Below are 18,036 nucleotides of genomic sequence, written 5' to 3'. Positions count from 1 at the left end.
CAATGTTAGAAAGCATGAGTAGCATTGAAAGTATACAATCAGCTTTATTTAAATCCAACGGGCAGGATTTTGTTTTGAGATTTCAATACACGTACTTCGGTACAAATAAGTAGTATATTATTTACATTAATCCCAGATGCAATGAATAGTAACAAATATTAATTTTACACATTTATTGTGAAACAATGATTACATTTTGTGGCGACTATTTGTCACAATCTATTTATACATAGATGTAAATACCCCGGCGGAACCCAGGGAATCACTACCTGCCTACCGGGATGACCTCCCTAGATCCTTGGCGCGATAGCGCCCCCACAGGTGACTGTGGTGGGAACAGACCTCTTGGTACCAACAAGAGTGAGTGCCACATCAAATGAATGAATTCAAGTTCTGACTCGGGCCCTAACTCTATACCTGCCTCCCCTGGAATACAACAACAACCTGGGGATAATACCCCCAGGGGTAGGCCCCAAAACTTGCCTTTGGTACCCACAAAGATCAAGCTGGTCCCTCAGGTACAATCGGGGTCATAAGGTGCTTGATTAAATTGCGTCCTCTATTTATACCTCATGGTCTCAATAATGTTTAACCACTACCAAGAACGCACGAATTATCGCTCTTGCACTGGTATTAAAAGCATTTATCACAATATGGTGATAAATGCAATAAATTAAAATACTTCTTTTTAAATCAAGCTAGTACAAACATATTCGTAAAAATTATAGGCTATAGGTATACCTGCTGCCCAATCCCATTCACTTCATGTGAATAAAATTATGTATAAATAATTAAAAAAACTATTATAGGAATCAGTCAAGGAAAACTGCAGATCAAGAATTCAATATATGTTTCAATTCTTGCAGCATAACTTTATACAGTGACTGTAAATGAGAATTAAATCCTAAAGAGAAGAAAAGAAAGCAAATGAGATCTGTGTACTTAAAGAAAAAATATGCACACAAACATCACAAATCTACAAAATCCATTTCTTAGCCATTCATTTTCTGTATTCTAAAGTCGTTAACCAAAGTATTTAAATATACATGTATGGAATGGTGAACTATAGTTAATTATGATATATTTTCAACCAATTCCTAAAAAAAAAAATGCAGTGAAAATTTTAAAAGTTTGATTTATTTCAGATTTTGTAAAATATTAAATTTCTATCAACCAGAAGAAACTGACTCTTGAATTTGATGCAGTTTTATGGAAGTTTTTTTTTTTTTTTTTTTTTTTTTTTTTTTTTTTTTTTTAGGGTTTCTTCATATACTCGAGAACATTGATATACATGTATTGTAGTAATTTTACATGTAGATTGAAGTTCAGCTTGCCGAATGCTTCTTGTAATAAACACAAATCTTATCTTTCAGTTTACTTTTATTTTTACCAGAAACAGACAAAAACAATTAGTCCTGATAAGCGTACGATTCTTTTCATGATTGAGATTTATGAAGATGAGCAGGTATTTTCCGACATGTTTGATTGCAAAAGCATGCTATCATATATATATATATATATATATATATATATATATATATATATATATATATATATATATACAATCGTGGCAAATGTAAACATGCATCAGACGTCCTAATCTTTTGGTAGATTAATGAAAGAAATAAACTTGGCTGATAATGTATTTATTTCTACTCATAGTGACAACATTTGCAAATCCATATTTTGTTCCAAATTTAGCTTTCGTCTTTCATGGGGAAACTAGCTATCATATACGCTAAACTGTGATCGATTCCATAAAACTCAGGAAGTGTAATCTCGTGGTTTCCTTATGAAATCACTAGAATGAATGCAAAATTGATAAGGAATTATGAACAAAATGCCATAGCTTTCCAGGAAATCTAATTGTTGATTTGTTGATCAAAAATCCACAATTGTTGAATTGTTGTTCAAAAATCCACAATTTACACTTCAACATTCAATATATGGAACAATTGATTGGATTGAGTATTGAATAAATTATTTGTGACTCTTTGTCAAATTTACTAACCGAACACGCATTGCCTTTGCGATCCGATTCTTAAACACTCTTGTCCACGTGGACAGTCACCATTCTACAAGATAAAAAAAAATAGTAGGTAACATCTAAAACTTACGCAATCAATAAAAAAATTTCGTACAAACAGTCTTACATTTTGACATCCGGTTTCAGAGGGTATGGGTGGAAACTGAGTAGGTCTGGTTGGTTCATCTTAAAAAAAGGAAAAGCTTGGGGTAATTTAGATACAGAAGTGTATTTCACTTTCTCTTTTCTTTTAAAATAATGCTGTAAATATTTATATGCCTTACATATTATTAAGTTTTTGTTGGTGCCAACATTTTTCTCGCATGTTGAGACATTACACCTTTGTTTATCATTAAGTCTCTGGACATTAGTTGTACAATTCAAAGACAAGACATATATTGTGTAGTACTTTTCTCTTTCTTAAATTGAAATTATGCCTGATGCAAGTACGTGATTCCTAAATTCAATGCAGTCTAATCTCGTATGCACAGAAATCGTAGACCATGATGCAGAAAATTGTACATTCATCTTTTTAGTCTTACAATTACAGACATTTCCTAGCTGTGTGTCAACTCAGTTGCTATTTATGTAGCATTGAAAACGATACAAACATTCCTTGAGGAAAGGAAGAAAGTGGTTAGGGTCTATAAGTGAGTCAGATTTTTTTCCGAAATGGTTTTCAATAAGAAGCATATCATCATCTTCACTTAAAATATTAGTTTTTTTTTCAACGGTGTTCAGTGAAATTAAAAGAAATAGTTATTTCTAAACTGGTTACATTTTATTCTACATTGAACAGGCCTCTCATCATCATGTACTAGTAATTCAATTCAACATTTTGATAAATATTTCATGCATTAATTTTTCCTAATATGCCAAAGCCGTTTATACACTATAGCTTTTGTATGTGGATTTTAATGAAAGGAAAACAAATACATGACATTAAAAACCACAGCTTATAGTATTGCTGTGTAACAAATGTCTAAACAAACTATTCCTTCGAATTTTGATGGATATTATGTATGTCAAACTCTTATTGAAATTTTGGTATTAATATTGTTCATACAAGACATGATATCATTATTAAAATATTGCAGAAAATAACGAGAAAAGTCATTAGTGATTGCATAGTTGAAATATGCCTACCCCACTGGTATTAAAGGAACTTGGACACAGATTTAAAGTTAATATTTTCTTAAATTTTCTGTATTTTATCATGACTTTTACATTGCTAAGGCAAATGCTAACGCACTTCACACGGAAATATAATAAAAGTGTGTTCAGAAACTGCTTTTATCAAGAAAACATTAAAACTACGAATTTCGAGACGCGTTTGATTGACAAAAATCATTGCTCTTCACGAAGTTAACGTTACCCTTTATAATTTAAAAAAGTAGAAATTTTGTTGAGTATTAATAAAAATTATTAAAACTATAATCCAGAAAAATCAGAGTCGAAATGTGAGAAAGCAAAGCCAGCACACAAGTGTTGTCAGCCCGTGCTCAGTGATTTGTGCAGAGTTTAATAAATTGAACACAGTCGGTAAAATGTTAACTTTAACAATAACAGGGCTCGTGCCCTGTTTTCAAAAACAGATGTTTGACGTGATGTAAAAAAGAATGTCATTGTCATTGAATTTTAAGAATTTTCATGCTAGTTCAATTTATTTAACTGGTTTTATTTTATTTATTTATTTATTTATTTATTTATTTATTTATTTATTTTGAATAACCAAAGACATTAAAAAAAAAAAAAAAAAAAAAAAAAAAAAAAAAAAAACATACTATGTAACTGTGTGTAGGTCCCCTTAAATAAGTTCTTAAAATGTCTACTTATGTTGGTCATTTAAGTTCTGGAAAAGATTATAATTCCAGTAGGATCATAACCATACCCAGAAAAGTACTACAATTAAATAACTAAAAAACATGAACGTTTAAGGTAATTTAGAAATAACTGCTGGACTGTATTTTAAAAAAAACAATAAAAAACAAACCTGAATTCAATAAGAACTGTATGTGAAAAAAACCAAAATATTCAGAAAATGTATATTGTATTTTTTTTTTTACTTTCTCTTTTTGGAGATACTCTTTACATCATTTTGTTAATACAAAGTGCCAATATTGGAGGGTGTCCTGGCCCTCAATACAGGTCTCAATGGGACATGATGGACTCTATTTCTCCACAAATTCCCTCTGCAACAAGGGTCAGGCATATACATATGAGTAATTACATATTTAATAGAAATTAAAGATTTGATTATATAGAAATGATGTCAGCCTGTAAATTTTTTTTAAATTGTCAAATGCATTGCTTTTCAATTTTGGTATTCTTACTATTAGTTTTTTTTTCTTTCGTTTATATATCATTTTACAGCATCCATCACTGCGCGTCATTTTTCATTATGTTCATTATTTATCATTATGTATAAGGTTTATATACTATGTGGAATTATTAATTATCGAAATTTTTCCTTGTAAAACCATTGTATTAAATTATTATCAAAACTGTGAAAATTGTGAACTTAAATCTTTGAACTCTGTATGTATTTGAATGTATTGATGCATTGTACAATATAAAAAAAATTTAAAGAAAGAAAGAAAGAAACGTGAAGAGGAAGCAGCCACAGTATAGTTGTACATTCTAAGGGTAATGATAAGGAGCGCGGGTAAGTTGAGTGCGATCAGGCCACCTTATAAACGCCTGAAAATAGCTGTTTGAAATAAAAATATTATTTCGTCTTTTTAAAGTAATGGTGCTAGATTAATTCCAGGTAGAATGAAGGCAACTTTCATGTTTTGATCGACCTTTTTGTGTGCACAAAAATACAAGAAACCTTTTTGTGCATGTACACCACAATACCAGAATTAAAACAGCCTATATGCCATTTGTATGACCAATAACTGATACATATGCAATTTGTTGATCGTTTTCTCAAGTAAATTACATTTCTTTATACAAAACAGCGGACAAATCAATTAATTAAAATTTAATCGATTATACCTATCGATTTTACTCTTCTTGAGAATTTCCTGTACCTATAAATATATCTTTCAAGTAATCTTAACGGTAGGTGAGACCTGAAAAAAATTAGTTGAAAGGCCTACACACTGTATAAGGAATTTATTCAGGCGGCTTGAGATACCTGTTGTAACCGTCCTTAATACAATTACTGATTGATTTATGAAGCGGTTTTCATTTTAAATAAAGGAAAAAATCTTGAATGTAAATATAGCATGTTGAAATTGCAGAAAAGAAAACGATTATCAACAGTCCTTTTACTGCAGTGACGGAGGCAACCATATATCATTACTTACATGGTACACACTTTCCATACAAACAGTAATATCCTGGTGAACAATCATCAACCTATTAAAGTAAAACAACCAGACATTTAGCGATTATTTGTTTTCTCCATTAATTTATTTACGAAGTACAGCAGATAAGATATAAAGATATGAAATATAAATAAAGAAATGTCTCCTTTTCATAAAAGTATAACTAATTAAACCATCTAATAATGTTTAAACGTGAGTGAGTTTTATTTTTTACTTACGTTTTGCGCCAGAGTTAAAACTATAATTTTATTTGTTTCGTAAATTATCATGAAATCAAGATGTAACCAGTACGTGAGGATATGCCTACTCCTCCATGGCACCTGATACCTCCTCTGATACTTTAATAGGTCCGTGTTTGATCTGCTTCCGATTTGTATTGTTTCAATGGACTTTTGAATTGAATACTGTTCGTTATCTCCATATCTAATTCCTCTGTCATCGTCTTGACATTTATCATATTCGGATACCAATTACTTTGACCTTTGACCTTGACTTAGGAGTTTGACCTACTTTCGGAAAACTTTAACCTTGGTCGTAACTTTTGAATGGTTTGTGCTTGGGCTTTCATTCTTCACATATGTAGTCCTTGTGACAAAAATTTTCTTTGGACACCAACAACTTTGACCCTTTGACTTTGACCTTGGAGTTTGACCTACTTTTGAAAATCTTCAATTTTTGCCATACATTTTAAACATTTGTTGCTACGGCTTTCATACTTCATATGTGCATTCCTTGGCACAAGACTTTCCTTTGGATACCAACAATTTTGGCATTGACCTTGACCTTAGAGTTTTACCTTCCTTTACAAAACTTTATCCTTGGCCAAAATATGTGAACGTTTGGTTCTAGAGTTTCACATTTCACGAACATGCGTATCACTTTTGACAAGACCTTCCCTTGGGGCCCCATTTTGGCTTTGAGCTTTTACTCACTTTTACAGGTATATTCCTCGAGACAAGACCTTCTTTGGATCCAACATTTTTGATCTCTTGATCTGGATTTTGACTTGCATTTGAGAAACATTAACCTTCGCCATAAGCTGCCATACGGGGGCATCAGTGTTTCACAAACACATCTTGTATTTTATTATTATTATTATTATTATTATTATTAGCTGAAATCTAGATAATTTTTTAACAAGTTAGGATGTTTTTGTTTTTTTGTTTTTTTTTTAATCAAATTCCATTCAAAACGATACGGTAATGAAAACGATACGGCACTAAGCTACGGTTAAAGAATTACTGTACTTTATGTTTAATAACTTGCGTCAATAAAAAAAATTATTCCATCAGCTTCACTGAACAATCTTTCAAAAGATATTATTTTTTAAAAAAGGAACTTCAAGCGCTTTTCATTCAATGGACTTTTGAATTGAATACTGTTCGTTATCTCCATATCTAATTCCTCTGTCATCGTCTTGACATTTATCATATTTAACCCCTTCAGAGACAACGAGCATCTTGCCGCAATACTTATCGTTAGTTGAACGAAAACTTTCAAAAGCAGCGCTAGCGGACGTTACAGAATTTTCAGTAGTAAATAATACATTTTCATATTTCCTTGACGATCATGCAATAAATGAATAACATTATTTCTTTTCTCTTTTTTTTTTTTTTGGATAAATGCTAGTACTTATTCTATTATACATAAAAGAAAAGAAAATATTGACATTGTTTACAGACTTCTTTGATTAAATAAAATAAGCTTATTTCATGAATTGAAAGGATTATTTGATGCATTTTACTCACAAATCTGCATTCTGTTGAACCTGTATTAAAGAAAATGATGAAAAACAATTTTTTACGTTTTCATGGGGGAAAATAGAATAATTATATTCTTATCAAAATTGCTTTCTTTCTTGCCATGACATTTGTTACTTGTTTTATTAAATCTTGAAAACTGCAAGGCTCATAAAGAAATGCTTATATAAATAAATAAGAAAATGAATAAATAAATTCCCAATATAACCTATTTTACATTTTATTAGATTCAAGCAGATACTTTCCTCAATAAAAATCTTAAATAATTACATCTTATTCGGTTAAACATATGTTATATACCTACTTCTTGTACAGCGTCCTCTCCTGCATTCATGCTCAGATGAACAGGAGTAAAATGAGTTGGGACACCTCGCTATTTCGAAAATAAAGAGCATCTTTACAAATTCGAATGAATATTTAGATAAACAATTTCCCAGTCCATCTAGCTAGATAAATGTAAACAAAATCATATATACCTCCAGGTCTCAGGACACACCGACCATCTTCACAGATGATATCCGGGCCGAAACAAGGCTATAATTAAAAAAAGAAGATAGCAATAGTCTACGACATGGTTATTTCGTATTCTGCACCGTAAATCTCTACATGTAACTATTTATCAACGCCAGGGCGTGAATAAAATTCTCGAATTCTTAAAATTAGTTTACACAATTACTTCAAGACAATGAGAATTTTGACATTAAGATCAAATATCAATGTATATACTAATGATAAATTGGATTTTATCACTGTTAATTTATTGTAATACTCCTTTGATAGCACATTTGTTTGGTGACAACAGTAATACTGGTAACAACTATACAGCATTCTGTTTAGAATGGTGCTTACTGTTATCGGATATGCATGCCATTTCTGTAAGGAATTCTTTTTAAGCTAATTTTAAGAATTTGAAATCTTTAGCCGTTTTTGAGAATATCCGTGGACAAAATTTCATTTTGATATCAGAAAATGGTCCATAACATGGAACCGGGAATGATTTTTCCAGTTTCCTCCCTAACAAAATAACTTCAGACTACAACACACTCTTCCTGCAAATTTCATTCAAATCCATCAAGGAATCTTTGAGAAATCGCGTGCACAAAATTAGAAGGTTAGAATAATAATAATATACTAGATACTCTTTTTAATGAAAGTATCACTAATTAAACCATCTATTATTTTTAATTTTTATGCCCCGTATCGAAGATTCGGGGGTATATAGTTTTTGCCCTGCCCGTCCGTCTGTCTGTCTGTTTGTTTGTCCGCAAAAACTTTTACCTTGCCCATAACTTTTGATTGGTTTGAGCTATGACTTTCATATTTCACATGTGTATTCCGTATGACAAGACTTTTCTTTGGGTGCCATCATATTTGAACTTGACCTTGGAGTTTGACACACTTTTTCAAAATTTTATGAGACTTTAACCTTGCCCATAACTTTTGATTAGTTGGAGCTTGGGATTTCAAACTTCACATGTGTATTTCTTGTGACAAGTCCTTCCTTCGGATACCAACCACTTTGACCCTTTGATCTTGACCTAGACGTTTGACGCTTTCATACTCCACATATGTAATCCATGTGACAAGACCTTCCTTCGTTTTTGAGAAGTTATCTCTTGTATGCAAGTAGAGGTACATTTGTATATAATATAATTGAAATATAGACAATCTAAAGAATCATAAAGAAATTCATTTTGAATTCCAAGTAACTCCTCCGTCCCGAAGTACATAAAATGTAAAAAAGTTTAAAGTTTCAGTTTAAAGTTTCAATATATATATATATATATATATATATATATATATATATATATATATATATATATATATATATATATATATATATATATATATATATATATATATATATAAGCACTAAAAACCAACAACACTGTATATCTTAAGTGTCGGATCTACTAAGTAGATACAAGGTCACGGATGGAAATTTATATAAAGCACTAAAAATGACCAACGACACGAACAATAATAATTGTCAAATTTACTGGACGACCTGTCCCTTCCTCAGGACAAAGAAAAGAGTTAAGAAGTAATAAAAACAAAGGAAATAGAGAAACAAAACAACTAGCACTACTACTGAACTACCAAACACTAAATATTTACAGTGTTACATGTTTAATTTGAAATTAATAAACAGTTGTGAACAAAGAAATCCGGAGCGCTATGAATTGCGTCCGGTCTATCGGGTGTACTCTGGTGAAGTCTGAGAAAACATTAGATTGAAATTCTGGTTAGAACTTGAATTTAATTCCTATGTTTTCTAAGACGTTCGAAATAAATTTGATGCGGACGTCTGTGAAAACATAGAATTGAAATTAGAGTTCTTTCGACTCGGACGTCTGAAAAAAATATCAGACTGAAATTGTAGTTCTTACTGGAATTTCAATCCAGTGTTCTCGCAGACGTCCGTGACAAATTGTATCCGCCATTTTTCAATGTTTTCAAATGCTTTGACTGCAACAATTGTAAATGTATGTTCTAAGTTTCAAAAATGGCCAATAAATATTCCGCGGTCCCACCACATATCATTTTCAAGATAAAAATGTTCGTCTAAGCTAAAAACGTGAGAAAAAGTTTCGGGCAATCGATGGATCGAACCTAGGTTGCCTGCATAGAAATCCACAACGTTAATCATTAGGTCATCAGAACCACTGCTTCAAAGTAACAATGGCGAATATTTAGAATATGTTTTATGTCATTTTAAAACACAATTATATATTTAGCATTCTGAAAACACCATCTATTATCCCTAATAATATTGTAGAAAAAGAAAAAGTTTTTAAAAATCTAATTTTGAAAATCACTTTCGTGAGCGACCGAATGTGCCGACGAAGAACAAAAATTGCGACAAATTTAGTATATATTACGATCTATTATTCCTGAAAGTTTGTCTTTGAAATCTTTAGCCGTTTTTGAGATTATCCGTGGACAAAATTTCATTTTGATATCAGAAAATGGTCCATAACATGGAACCGGGAATGATTTTTCCAATTTCCTCCCTAACAAAATAACTTCAGACTACAACACACTCTTCCTGCAAATTTCATTCAAATCCATTAAGGAGTCTTTGAGAAATCGCGTGCACAAAATTAGAAGGTCAGAATAATAATAATATACTATATACTCTTTTTAATGAAAGTATCACTAATTAAACCATCTAATAATGTTTAAACGTGAGTGAGTTTTATTTTTTACTTACGTTTTTGCGCCAGAGTTAAAACTATAATTTTATTTGTTTCGTAAATTATCATGAAATCAAGATGTAACCAGTACGTGAGGATATGCCTACTCCTCCATGGCACCTGATACCTCCTCTGATACTTTAAGAGGTCCGTGTTCGATCTGCTTCCGATTTGTATTGTTTCAATGGACTTTTGAATTGAATGCTGTTCGTTATCTCCATATTTCAATACCCTGTCATCGTCTTGCCATTCATCAAGTTTAACCACTTCAGAGACAACGAGCATCTTGCCGCAATACTTATCGTTCGTTGAACGAAAACTTTCGAAAGCAGCGCTAGCAGACGTCACAGAATTTACAGTAGTAAATAATACATTTTCATGTTTCCTTCACGATCGTACAATAAATACATAACATTATTTGTTTTCTCTTATTTCGGATAAATGCTAGTACTTATTCTATTATACATAAAAGAAAAGAGAATATTGACATTAAGATAACAGACTTCATTGATTAAAAAGAATTAAAGCTAATATCATGAATTGAAAGAATAATTTTATACATTTCTACTCACAAATCTGCACTCACTTGAACCTTTAAAAAAATTATGAAAAACTATTTTTTTACGTTTTCATGAAGAAAAATAAAATTATTATATTCTTATCAAAATTGCATTTCATTCTTGCCATGATATTTGTTACTTGTTTATTAAATCTTGAAAACTACAATGCTCATAAAGAAATGATTATATAAATAAATAAGAAAATGAATAAATTAATTCCCAATATAACCTATTTTACATTTTCTTAGATTCAAGCAGATACTTTCCTCAATAAAAATCTTAAATATTTACATCTTATTCGGTTAAACATATGTTATATACCTACTTCTTGTACAGCGTCCTCTCCTGCATTCATGCCCAGATGAACAGGAGTAAAATGAGTTGGGGCACCTCGCTATTTCGAGAATAAAGAGCATCTTTACAAATTTGAATGGATATTTAGATAAACAATTTCCCAGTCCATCTAGCTAGATAAATGTAAACAAAATCATATTTACCTCCAGGTCTCAGGACACACCGACCATCTTCACAGATGATATCCGGGCCGAAACAAGGCTATAATTAAAAAAAAAGATAGCAATAGTCTACAACATGGTTATTTCGTATTCTGCACTGTAAATCTCTACATGTAACTATTTATCAACGCCGGGGCGTGAATAAAATTCTCGAATTCTTAAGATTAGTTTAAACAATTGAAGACAATGAGAATGTTGATATTTCGATCAGATATCAATGTATATATACTAATGATAAATTGGATTTTGCCTCTGTTTAAATTTGTATTATATTCTTTTTGATAACACATCCATTTGGCGACAACAGTAATACTGTTTTAAGCTTTGCAGCATTTTGTTTAGAATGGTGCTTACTGTAATCAGATATGCATGTCATTTTTGTAAGGATATTTTAAAGAAGAATTTAATTTTATTTCTGAGACTAGATTCGATCTGCAGTAAAATGAAATATTATAAGCTATCTGATGCAAGTAAAATTATGCTGAACATAATGTGAAATGCAACTAGAAACTTATTGCGAGAGGCCTTCCATCCGATTGACCACCCTTATATATCATTTTGTTGCCTGATGCCTTAAGTTCGGACAGATTAAAGATTAATTTTTCCATAGTGCAAACCTTTACGTTGTAGTTATCGCATTTTCACTTGAAGTCCTGTCTTTTCTTCTTTGAGATACAGACAATAATCATCTTTACATAAATTTATTTTTTTTTTTCTTATTTTTAATTTTCTTATTTATTTATTTATCTTTTTTAAATAGTGAGGATGTTATATCAAATTCCATTCAAAACGATACGGTAATGAAACGTTTCACACCAAAGCACATATTGCACCAAGCTACGGCTGAGGAATTGATGCACTTTATGTTCAATAACTTAATCTATGAAAAATAATTCCATCAAATTCACTAAGCAATCTTTCAAAAGATTTATTTATTTATTTATTATATATTATTTTGTAACAAGAGGCCCATGTTTGTATTAGATATTCTAATTATCTTTTTTCTGTGATACTGAGTAATACTGAGTCAATACAGGGACCAAACAACGAATAACAAAATAAAATGATGAATAGTTAAAAGATTAAAAATTTTTAAATACTTTGTTTCTTAGAAATGAATCCCTAAAATATCATACCTGCAGACAAATTGGATCGATGACTGAAATGAAAAAATACCAACTTTTAAAAATCAACAACAATTTTTTTTTTGTAATGACATTTGTCAATTTTTATTTTTCTCTACCTTAAAAACTCTAACATCTTAAATCGTAGGCATAAAAAATAAAGGATACAGATAAATTGTATATTAATTCGTAAGCCTTATGAATAGTAATCAGATTCAAGCAGAGCGAATCTCAATAAAGGATCTTTAATAGCTACATCTCATTCAGTAAATATACTTACGTGTACATCTTCCATTTCTACATTCATAGCCAGATGAACAGGGTAACAGTTGTAGGGCACAATATCCTGTTTTAAAGTAAAGAGAATCTTTACAAATTTGAATGAATGTTCAATTAAATTAATTTGTATGAATAGTTAAAAGATGAATGAAAACAAATTCATTTATACCTCCAGGTTTCACGACGCACTGGCCTTCTTCACAGATGACATCAATGCCGACACAGCGCTTCAATTCAAAAATAGATCATATAGACTAAGAATAGTTATTTTGTCTTCTGTACCGTCAATCTCTACCTGTAATTATTTGCCAGGGCGTGAATAAAATTCTAGAAAATTTAAATGAGTTTAAACAACGGTTTCAAGACATTAAGAATGTTTTCATTTCGATCAGATATAAATATGTATACTAATGGTAAACTGGACTTTGCCACGGTTTAAATTAGTATAACACTGTTTCTTGATAACACATCAACTTGGTGACAATAATAATACTGGCATATCCTTTGAAGCATTTTATTTAGAAAGGTGCTTATTGCAGTGAAATATGTATGCCATTATTCCAAGAAATTATTTTTTACAAAAGAATATTTTTTTTTATTTTTGAGAAAAGCACATAAGGTGCTGTATTTAAAATATATATATATATTATTTGTTTTTATCTGAATTATTATGCAACCAGAACAGAGATCCTGTCCATAAAAGTTAATAACGTAAGTAAAAATTTACTTTTCTTTTGTATGAAAGAAATTCATAAGAATATCTTACCGGACATGATGTTGATACTGAAATGAACAAAAATATCAAAAGTAAAATTTAGGAATCAATAGTTATGTTCCCATAACGAAGTTGGGGAACATGTGCGAGCGCGTGCAATATGTAATGATCAATATTCTTGATATAGCCTTCACTTTTGTAATGTTCAATGAAATGCTTTGATACTCAGAATGTATAGACAAATTATAAGTGTAGACGAGATGGCATGGTCAACGTGTATGCATGTGCGCGCGCATTCAATGAGTAAAATGACCAATATGACCTATGTTCGTGATAGAATCATTAGTTTAACTTTTATTATGAAATGCTTGGATACTCAGAACATACAGTGTAAAGATATATTAATAGTGTAGACAAGATGGCATAATAATCATGCACATGCGCGGACAATGCATAAAATGACCAACAAACTTGATACAGCCTTAACTTTTATATTTTTTCCTGATTTTTTATACTTAGAATATAAAGATATGTTAATAGTTTCGACAGCACTTATTCATGCACGTGAGCGCGCGTTTGTTGCATTGAATGACTAATATACTGTGATACTTCATACTATGACTTTTATATTTTTTAAATGTAATCCTTAGATACTGAGAATATAAAGATATATTAATAGTGTAGACAAGATGACACAGTTTTCATGTGCATGCATGCACTTGCGCGCATGTAATGCATCAAACGACCAATACATTTGGTATAGTCAATTTGATATTTAGAAAATAAAGATATATAAATTGCGGAGACAAAATGGTATGCATGCACGTTCATTTAGTGAAAAGGTCATTAGAAAATTATGGAAAACAATTTTTATGTGTTCGTAATGAAAAAATTATGTAACTAAACTTTTACCAATACTTGCTTTTATTTTTTTTTTTTTTGCCATGACATTTGATACTTGCATTGCTGAACTCCTGAAAACTGCAATGCTCATAAAGAAATTGATTATATACATAATAAGAAAACGAATAAATAAATTTCTAATATAACCTTTTTTTTTTTTTTTTTTTTTTTTTCATTTTCCTAGATTCTAGCAGATGCTTTTCTAAATAAGGATCTTAAATAACTACATCTTATTCGGTTATACATGTGTAATATACCTACTTCTACAACGTCCTCTTCTGCAATCATGCCCAGATGAACAGGAGTAAAATGGGTGGGGGCACCTCGCTATTTCGAAAATAAAGAGCATCTTTACAAATTCGAATGAATATTTAAATGAACAATTTCCCAGTCCATCTAGCTAGATAAATGTAAACAAAATCATATTTACCTCCAGGTCTCAGGACACACCGACCATCTTCACAGGTGAAATTACGACCCACACAAAGCTATAATTTAAAAATAGATAACAATGGACTACGACATGGTTATTTCGTATTCTGCACTGTAAATCTCTACATGTAACTATATATCAACGCCATGGCGTTCGAATTCTTAAAATGAGTTTAAAGAATTACTTCAAGACAATGAGAATTTTATATTTCGATCAGATATATATATATATATATATATATATATATATATATATATATATATATATATATATATATATATATATATATATATATATATATATATATATATATATATATATATACAAATGATAATTTGGATTCTGCCACTGTTTAAATTAGTATTATACTCTTTTTTGATAACATATCTATTTGATGACAACAGTAATACTGGTATAAACTATACATTTACTGTTTAGAAAGGTGCTTACTCTTATCAGATATGCATGTCATTTTGTAAGAATTTTTTAATAGTATTTTTTTTTAGCTCACCTGAGCAAAAGGCTCAAGTGAGCTTTTCTAATCAAAATTTGTCCGTTGTCTGTCGTTGGCGTAGTCGTCGTCGTCGTTGTAAACTTTTCACAATTTCATCTTCTTCTCCAGAACCACTGGACCAATTTCAACCAAACTTGCTACAAAGCATCCATGGGTGAAGGGGATTCAAGTTAGTTCAAATGAAGGGCCATGCCCTCTTTCAAGGGGAGATAATAGAGAATTGGTGAAAAATTAATAGCATCTTTTAAAAATCTTCTTTTCAAAAACCACTGGGCCAGGAAAGATGAAACTAATGTGGAAGCATCCTCAGGTAGTGTAGATTCTATTTTGTTCAAATCATGACCCCGGGGGTAAGGCGGAGCCACAATGGAGGATCAAAGTTTTACATGGAAATATATAGGAAAAGCCTTTAAAAATCTTCTTCTCAAGAACAGCAAAGCCATGATGAGTCATATTTATACGGAAGCATCCTCAGGTAGTGCAGATTCAAGTTTGTTCAAATCATGACCCTCTGGGGTAGGGGGGCCACAATGGAAGATCAAAGTTTTAGATAGCTATATATAGAAAAATCTTTAAAAATCTTCTTCTCAAGAACAGCAAAGCCATGATGAGTCATATTTATATGGAAGCATTCTCAGGAAGTTTGAATTCAAATTTGTACAAATCATGACCCCCGGGGGTAGGGTAGGGCCACAATGGACTATCAAACTTTTACATCGAAATATATAGGAAAAATCTTTAAAAAAAATCTTCTTCTCAGGAACAGCAAAGCCCTTATTGGTCATATTTATGTGGAAGCATCCTCAGGTAGTGTAGATTCTATTTTGTTCAAATCATGACCCCCGGGGGTAGGGCGGGGCCACAATGGAGGATCAAAATCTTAAATAGAAATATAGGAAAATATCTTCTTCTGAAGAACTGCAAAGCCATGATAAGTTATTTTGATATGGAAGCATCCTCACGTAGTGTAAATTCAATTTTGTTCAAATGATGACCCCCGGGGGTAGGGTGGGACCCAATGGGGGATTGAAAATTTTACATAAGAATATATAGGAAAATACCTTCTTCTCAAGAATTGAAAATCATGTTTAGTCATTTTGATATGGAAGCATCCTCAGGTAGTGTAAATTCAATTTTGTTTAAATGATGATCCCTGGGGTAATGGCGGATCCAGGAATTTCGTAAGGGGGGGGGGGGGAGTAGAGTGCAATGAAGCCCCCAGTGGGTCTGGAGCAAGGCCTTGGTGGGGGTCTGGGAAGCTGACAAATTCTTACAGAGAAGAGATGTTTTTCCTTGATTTTAGGATAATGGACATAAAAGTTCTACATTTAAAAAAATTCAAATGGGGGGTGCACGCCCGGCGCGCTAGCCCTGGATCCGTCTTTGTGGGGATAGGGTGGGGCCCAATGGGGGATCGAAAGTTTTACATAAGAACATATAGAAAATATTTCTTCTCAAGAACAGAAAAACTATGTTTAGTCATATTGATATGGAAGCATCCTCAGATAGTGTAGATTCAAGTTTGTTCAAATGATGACCCTTGGGATAGGGAGGAGCCATAATGGGGGATAAAATTTTTACAAAGGAATATATGGGAATTTTTTTTTAAAAACCTTTACAAGTACAACAAAGCCATTTGTAAAATTGACATCAAAGGTAGTTTAAAATTCACCCCCCCCCCCCGGAATCTTTTCAATACTGAACTGATTTGTGCTTGTGCCTAGCCAATGTTTTCAGGTGAGCAATATGGCCCATCGGCCTCTTATTTTATTTCTGAGACTAGATTCGATCTGCAGTAAATTGAAATATTTTAAGCGATCTGAAGCAAGTAAAATTATGCTGAACTGAATGAGATATGCAACTAGAAATTCATTGCTAGCAATGAGAGGTCTTTCGTCCGATTGACCACGCTTATATATAATTTTGTTGTTTGATGCCTCAAGTTTGGACAGATTAAAGATTATTTTTTCCTTGATGCAAACCTTTAAGTTGTAGATATCGAATTTTCACTTGTATCCCTGTCTTTTTTACTTTGAGATACAGACAATAATCAAATTTACATGAATTTATCTTTTTTTTTTTTTTTTTTTTTTTTTTTTTTTTTTTGGATAAGTCGAAATTTACATACATTTTTAAAAAAATTATAGGATGTTTTATCAATTTCCATTCGAAACGTTACGATAATGAAACGTTTAACACCAAAACACATATGGCACTAAGCTACGGTTGAGGAATTGATACCCTTTATGTTCAATAACTTAATCTATGAAAAAAATAATTCCATCAACTTCTCTAAACACTCTTTCAAGAGGTATTATTTTTTAACAAGAGGCCTAGGTTTGTATAAGATATTCTAATTAACATCTTTTTTCTGTGATACAGGGGCCATACAACGAAGTAAAAAAAATGAAATGATGAATATAGGTAAAAGATTATAAATTTAGAGATATTTTGTTTCTTATGGATGAATTTATGTGATATCATACCGGACAAGGTTGATCGATGTCTGAAATGAAATAAAAATATAAACTTTTAATTATCAACATCATTTTTTAAAAACAAAAATGCTTTTTTTAAATTTATTTTTTTGTAATGATATTTGTCAATTTTTATTTTTCTCTATCTTTAAAATCCTTACACCATAGATCATACATAAACAAGAGGCCCATGAGCCA

The 18,036-nt window shown here is 31.2% G+C and overlaps 1 protein-coding gene across 1 annotated transcript in view; it reads right to left on the bottom strand.

Moving 5' to 3' along the window:
- Positions 1 to 1,630: 1,630 nt before the first annotated feature.
- Positions 1,631 to 18,036, bottom strand: part of LOC133179450 (tenascin-X-like) — a 28,565-nt gene continuing 12,159 nt past the window's right edge. Inside the window, exons 6-19 of the mRNA XM_061314206.1 lie at positions 17,848 to 17,867; positions 14,845 to 14,902; positions 14,676 to 14,741; positions 13,563 to 13,579; positions 12,966 to 13,023; positions 12,798 to 12,863; positions 12,530 to 12,552; positions 11,376 to 11,433; positions 11,204 to 11,272; positions 7,110 to 7,129; positions 5,341 to 5,392; positions 2,154 to 2,212; positions 2,012 to 2,075; positions 1,631 to 1,801 (exon numbers count right to left, since the gene is read on the bottom strand). Coding sequence (XP_061170190.1) covers positions 1,791 to 1,801; positions 2,012 to 2,075; positions 2,154 to 2,212; positions 5,341 to 5,392; positions 7,110 to 7,129; positions 11,204 to 11,272; positions 11,376 to 11,433; positions 12,530 to 12,552; positions 12,798 to 12,863; positions 12,966 to 13,023; positions 13,563 to 13,579; positions 14,676 to 14,741; positions 14,845 to 14,902; positions 17,848 to 17,867 — 641 coding nt within the window. The 3' untranslated portion in view covers positions 1,631 to 1,790. The remainder of the gene's footprint in view (positions 1,802 to 2,011; positions 2,076 to 2,153; positions 2,213 to 5,340; positions 5,393 to 7,109; positions 7,130 to 11,203; positions 11,273 to 11,375; positions 11,434 to 12,529; positions 12,553 to 12,797; positions 12,864 to 12,965; positions 13,024 to 13,562; positions 13,580 to 14,675; positions 14,742 to 14,844; positions 14,903 to 17,847; positions 17,868 to 18,036) is intronic.

The sequence above is a fragment of the Saccostrea echinata genome, unplaced genomic scaffold (assembly GCF_033153115.1).
Source record: "Saccostrea echinata isolate AGI-Se365-2 ecotype Australia unplaced genomic scaffold, CSIRO_AGI_Sech_v1 ptg000004l, whole genome shotgun sequence".
In the NCBI taxonomy this organism is placed as follows: Eukaryota; Metazoa; Mollusca; class Bivalvia; order Ostreida; family Ostreidae; genus Saccostrea; species Saccostrea echinata.
This window is presented reverse-complemented; position numbering and strand designations above follow the sequence as displayed.